Source organism: Symphalangus syndactylus, chromosome 24 (genome assembly GCF_028878055.3).
Source record: "Symphalangus syndactylus isolate Jambi chromosome 24, NHGRI_mSymSyn1-v2.1_pri, whole genome shotgun sequence".
In the NCBI taxonomy this organism is placed as follows: domain Eukaryota; kingdom Metazoa; phylum Chordata; class Mammalia; order Primates; family Hylobatidae; genus Symphalangus; species Symphalangus syndactylus.
In genome coordinates this window covers 52,315,496-52,320,843 of record NC_072446.2, presented here as the reverse complement: position 1 = coordinate 52,320,843, position 5,348 = coordinate 52,315,496, and the positions used below count along the sequence as shown (strand labels likewise).

Sequence of the window (5,348 nt, the reverse complement as noted above, 5' to 3'; positions counted from 1 at the left end):
AGAGACACATGTCGATTGCTATCTATTTGGTGTCTAGGGGACTTGATGAGAGCAGCTCCCTGGGGTCTGCTCAACTCTGCAAGCACAGATGGAATCTATGGCCTGGTGAGTTCCACCGAGGCCTGGCCCCTGCCTGTGGACACAGCCAGCCCCCTCCTCCTGGTCTGACCAGCGGCTCAGACCAAACCAGCAGCCCAGCTTCCGGGGCCAACATCCTGGACCCCCTCCTCTCCCTGGTCCCCTCACCAGGGTCTGCTGCAGCTGAAGGCCTGGGTTCCCAGCCCCTGGCTGCTCTCTCCCTGTTCTGAAGCTCAGGTCTCCGAAAGTGGCAGCAGCTCTCCTGACGGCCTTGCTGTGGCCACGTCAGCTCCCAGGTACTCCTCTGATCTCCACACCAGCAGAACAAGGAGGCTTCATAAAGGAACTGCAGAAACCCTGCCTGTGTGCACATCCCCAGACAGCCAAGAACTCAAAGGGAGGCGATGCTACTGTTTAATTGCAGGAGGTGGGGGTGTGTGTACCATGTACCAGGGCTATGAGAAGCAAGAAGGAAGGAGGGAGGACAGAGCCTCCTGCTAAGCAACAAAGGCCTCCTGCCGCCTTTTCTGTCTTCTCCTGGCGCAGGCACATGGGGAAACCTCCCCCAGGGTGGGGGCCACCAGTTCAGGGGTGGGAACACTACAGGGGGTGGGAGTTGGAGGTGGTCGGTGTGATTGGCCTGGCACAGATCTCTAGTTTTCTTGACACCTGGATTTCACCAGGGACCTTCTGTTCTCCCAGGGAACTTCATAGATCTGGAAAGAGCACAACTGTTTCTGTGAAAGGGAAGAGAAAGGGCCAATCAGTGTGGGTTACAATTAAAGGGGAAGATGCCCAGGCATGAGATGTCACAGCCTGGGTGAGGAGGATGGAGGTGAGACACTGGGCCCTCACCCACCCCTGCTGAATCCCAGAGCACTGAACTAGAATGAATAGTGACTCTTCCATTGCCCCTCCCAAGGCTCCAAGTCACCAGGTGGCACTGGGCCTCCACCGAAGCCTGCAGGGTTCCTGTCCCAGCACAGTCCTGTGAGGAGCAGCCTGTGCAAGGCCTCAGGAGTTCCAAGTGTGTAGGACAGGGGAGGCAGCTCACTTCCCCCAGCTCCTTCCACCTCCAGCACTCAGGCCAGCACTAAGAGGGGCCAGAGGGAAGAACCCAGGGCAGGGCAAATCCCCCTCAAAGAGCTGGGGCATGGGGAAAGGGCGACAAGGGGAGTAAGGCTTTCCCCTGATGGAAGACCTCACAAGAACCAGCAGGTCCTTGGAGAGGCTGGTGTTGGGTGAGTGGGGCAGGTCCAGGGCTTCCCAGTTAACAGGCCTCTAGGTCCCACTAATCTGATCATTGTGGCTGTGGCTACATGCAGGTGCCTGAGCCTGGGATTAGACAGAGCCCCTTCTCCCTGCCCAGCACCCAGCCCAGCAGCTACTTCTTCCTGTCCAACAGGCAACACCCCAAAGCAGGCAGAGTTGACCTCCCAGTAACCATTCCCAAGCTAAAGCCTTCCTAGCAAATCAAATACATCACCCCCTCCCTCACCACCCCATCTGCACACACATAGGCAACTACATAAACTCACTTGGACCTCTCATCCCCATAGATCTATGTACAAACCCCCATAGTGCCCCCACACAGCCACACACAGGCACACATGCTCCCATACACCTCCCTGCACATACTGGCACATGTGTGTCCACACATTCACCTTTCCACATGCCCACCTACATGCACACCCCTCCACAAGTACATGAACACGTATATATCCATGCATATGTGGCTCCCCACATACCTATCTGCATACACGCACACCCTCCAAAGATGTGTAGGGCAGAGGCTGACACATACGCACCCCTCTGCAGTGCATGACTGGCCTGGGACCCGCATCAGGAACGTACCTTCTGCAGTTCTGGCTGTTCGTGGAAGGCACAAGTGTCCAAGTTGGGCTGGGACTTAGTACATACGGTTCGGCCCACTTCTATGTCAAAGAAGTAATTTGTCCCGGCCACGGTCTGCACACATGAGAAAACAGGATGCATGGACAGCGCTCCCCATCAGTTTCATGCACTCACAGGCATTTCCCTGTGGCTGAGTCACAGGACTTGCTTGGGGGCTTCGTGAGCTGCCCACATGTCACCACAAGGCACACAAGCCCCTCTTCCTGTCAGCTGGCAGGGTGCTGGGCCTCATGCCCCCTCTTAAACATTGTTTTCTCTGTGCTGGGTAAAAGGATTCATTGAATTCTGCTACCTGTGGCTCAGGGGCGAAGGAACACTGTCTCTTTTCTATGAAGACTGTCATCTGATGACAAAATTTCAGCTGACTTCCAAAAATCTCATTCCCTCCATTTAACCTAGATGTATTCCTGCATTTAAGAGTAGGAAATGATGTTCTTCACACAAGTAGATATTTTGGGCCAATAAACACTGCCTCCTGGATGCCACCATTTCAAGCGTGAGATTCGAGCTACATTTCTCAAGTCAGCAGCACACCTGCGTGTCTTGCAATCGCAGACTAGAATTGAACACTTTCCCTGCACAGGGCCTCTCCCAGACACAAGGTGGCAGAGCTGTGGAGAAACCTGGGATGAGGGACTCTCAGACCAGGTGCTAGACGTTGCCCATTGGAACCAGGAGAACTGCTGAGATCCCTCGAGTATCAGTTTACTCATGTATAAAATAGGCTTCTGGGCCTGATGGTCTGCAATGCCCTGTGCTTCACTCCAAGTTATTGTCATGCTTGAAAGGGAAGTGGAGGCCAGCGGGGACCACGGCACCAGGGAGTGTGCCTCGTGTGCAGGGTGAGGGCCCCAGCTGACAGCTGCAGGAGGAGAAACGGGGCTGGTGGGGATTCCTCTGAATTTCCAAGAGAAGGTGGAGGAGCTCTAAATGCTGTGTCACTGTTTGCTGCTCTGCCATGGGATGCAGGTCAAGCTGGGCCCAGTAGCCCTGCTGAAGCTCCCTTCCGACCTGACCCCCTCCTCCGCTCTGCTGGGTGACTGCTGTCCTCATCTGGCTGAGGTCTAACTCTGCATCAGCTGGTAGAGGAAGGGTCAGGCGTGCTCCACCCCAGCATGGACTCAGCTGCCCTGGGCTGTAGGGGGTGGTAAGCCCGCCTGAGGGTGAAGGTCGCTAGCCCTAAGGAGCTGTGCCCAGGGACGTGACCTGGGGGGAAGCAGGGCTCTGCAGAACAGGGAGCCAGGTTCCCGTGTGGCCCCTGAGGAGAGGACTCAGGGAGGAGGATGAGCCTCATGGCCCAGATCTCATCCTGAGCAGCATCAAGCCCACCCAGGGTCAGCACCGTCTCCATCCACACCTGCTGGACCCTGGGAAATGCCATGGTCGTGGTACAGACACAGCCGCTGCTGCAGGTTAAAGGAGGCTGAGGGGACAGACAGTGGCTGCAGTGCATGGCCCAGGGGCATCCTTAGGTAGGAAGGCCGTCAGGAGAGAGTCAGGGAAAGCTGAATGAATCTGAGCCTTAGATCTTGAATGTGTCAGTGCTGATTTGCTGGGAATGCTCTTGGGAGTTGGGCAACAAACCAGGCTGGGACTCAGAACCTCTCAGGTAGAGGCAGCACCCACCTGCTCCCTGGCTTTCAGCACTCGCAGCGGGCGTCTGTAATACTCATCTTCGGTGGCCTTGTTGTACTCGCTGATGGCGAAGTGAAGGGCACGCTGTACCCACTCATCATCCAGGTCTGCATCATAGATGCCTCCCCCGATTATCCTATCCTCCTCCTCGGGGCTCCAGGCCAGGGCCCCAGCCAGGGTGGCCAGCAGGAGCAGCAGGGTGCAGAGGGGCTGGGCCATGGTGTCCTCAGAGGCAGAGCACAGACCAGGACCTGCAGGAGAAGAGGGTGAGAGCCTGAGGCGGGGAGCCCAGACCAGCAGGCAGCTGTGCCTTTATCCTGCTTTGGCAGCCCAGCCCCACCCCACTCCATGCCATACCCCTGACTCCTCCTCCTCTTTCTGCCCATCCCCTCTTTCTCCATCTCTCTTTTCACTCCCCCACCACTACAAGCTCCCTCCCTGCTTAAGTTCCCCTGCCCCTCCCAGGCCTCCTCCATCTCCCCCTCCTCCCCACTCCTGTCCTCACTTCAGCCTCTCCGAGCCATGCCTCTCTTCCCCAGTGCTCCCAAGCTTGAGTCACCCAGGTCTCCACAGAGGTGACACAGGACCTTTGAATGTGAAAGCAATGTGACTTCCTGTTTGCTCAGAAAAGGGAAAAATACAGGGTTTGGCCTCCCAGGTCTTCAGATATCAGGGGCATCCAGGAGCACTGGGTCCCAGTCTCTGAATCTCTGGAGCAGAGAGGTTATTTCAGAAGGTTCCAGAAGACCCTGTCCACACCCTACTATGGAGAATTTATTTGCCAAATTTAAGGCAATTAACCTTTTTGGAAAAGGTCACTGGTTTCTGTTTTCATAACTCATTATTCAATAAACAAACCTATCACCAGCTACTCCCTGTGCCAGGAGGTCTAGGGCTTGAAGACGGAACCTGGTTGATGAGCCATAGAGGGGACATTGCAGAGCTGCTGCCCAACAGAGATGTGACACCAACCCATGAGCAACTGAAAATTTCTAGTAGACGCATTTTAAAAGATGATAATAAATGGTTGAAAGTAATGTTTAAAATATTTATTTAACCTAATATAGCCACAATATTATTTCAGCTAATGGGAACAATTATTAATGAGATTGTTTATGTGTGGTTTTTTTTTTTGGTTTTGTAAATGTTTGAAATTCCCTTTGTATTTTTTACACTTAGCCCAGGAATCATTTTGGACTGGCCCCATTTCAAGTGTCCCATGGCACATGTGGCTGGTGGCTATGGAACTGCACAGTAAATTCCTACACAGTGTGTGTAGGGGATGGTAGGTTATGATCAACAATTAGGATCAGGGAGTTATACTCTGTTGGAAGTGAAATAGAACAGGGGCTAGAGAGAGACCACTGGACCCTGGTCAGGGAGGTCTCTATGAGACTGGAGAGGTTGAGAAGCCGCAGGCAGTGGGGAACAGCCAGTGCAAAGGCCCTGAGGTGGGGTTGGGCATGCCTGCTCCAGGAAGAGGAAGCTCCTGGAGGGGATGTGAACAGGGAAGGGAATGACCTGGAGTCTCCCGGTAACTGTGGGTGGGGCCTGGTGGAAGGTGCACGGAGACCCCTGGCAGGCAGTGGGGGTGTCAGGGGAGGGAGCAGCAGCCATGGGATGAATGTGGGAACCCACAGGCCTCTCTTGCTTCTCTCCTAGACAGACATGCTTCGGGCTCCTTTCCTCTGTGCACTGCTTGGAAGACTCACCTGGCATTT

General features: G+C 54.7%; 1 protein-coding gene across 2 annotated transcripts; it reads right to left on the bottom strand.

Annotated features, from left to right (window-relative positions):
* Nucleotides 1-480: 480 nt before the first annotated feature.
* Nucleotides 481-4,169, bottom strand: LOC129474589 (cystatin-SN). Of its 2 annotated transcripts, XM_055266028.2 has the most exons (4): nucleotides 4,133-4,169; nucleotides 3,619-3,878; nucleotides 1,933-2,046; nucleotides 704-815 (listed from the first exon to the last, which is right to left on the bottom strand). In XM_055266028.2, exons 2-4 carry the CDS (start codon nucleotides 3,844-3,846, stop codon nucleotides 732-734), a joined length of 426 nt encoding a protein of 141 aa, XP_055122003.1. In that variant the 5' UTR covers nucleotides 3,847-3,878; nucleotides 4,133-4,169; the 3' UTR covers nucleotides 704-731. The 2 variants fall into 2 exon arrangements, with proteins under 2 accessions (XP_055122004.1, XP_055122003.1); XM_055266029.2 differs by lacking the exon at nucleotides 4,133-4,169 and having other exon boundaries at nucleotides 481-815; nucleotides 3,619-3,915.
* Nucleotides 4,170-5,348: the final 1,179 nt, after the last annotated feature.

Bases quoted from the DNA above. Each gene is read 5' to 3' on its own strand.
- LOC129474589 (XM_055266028.2), bottom strand. From the start codon at position 3,846: ATGGCCCAGCCCCTCTGCACCCTGCTGCTCCTGCTGGCCACCCTGGCT. The intron at 2,047-3,618 runs GTGGGTGCTGCC...TCATGTGTGCAG, and splicing joins TGCTGAAAGCCAGGGAGCAG to ACCGTGGCCGGGACAAATTA. The intron at 816-1,932 runs GTACGTTCCTGA...TCCCTTTCACAG, and splicing joins AACAGCCAGAACTGCAGAAG to AAACAGTTGTGCTCTTTCCA.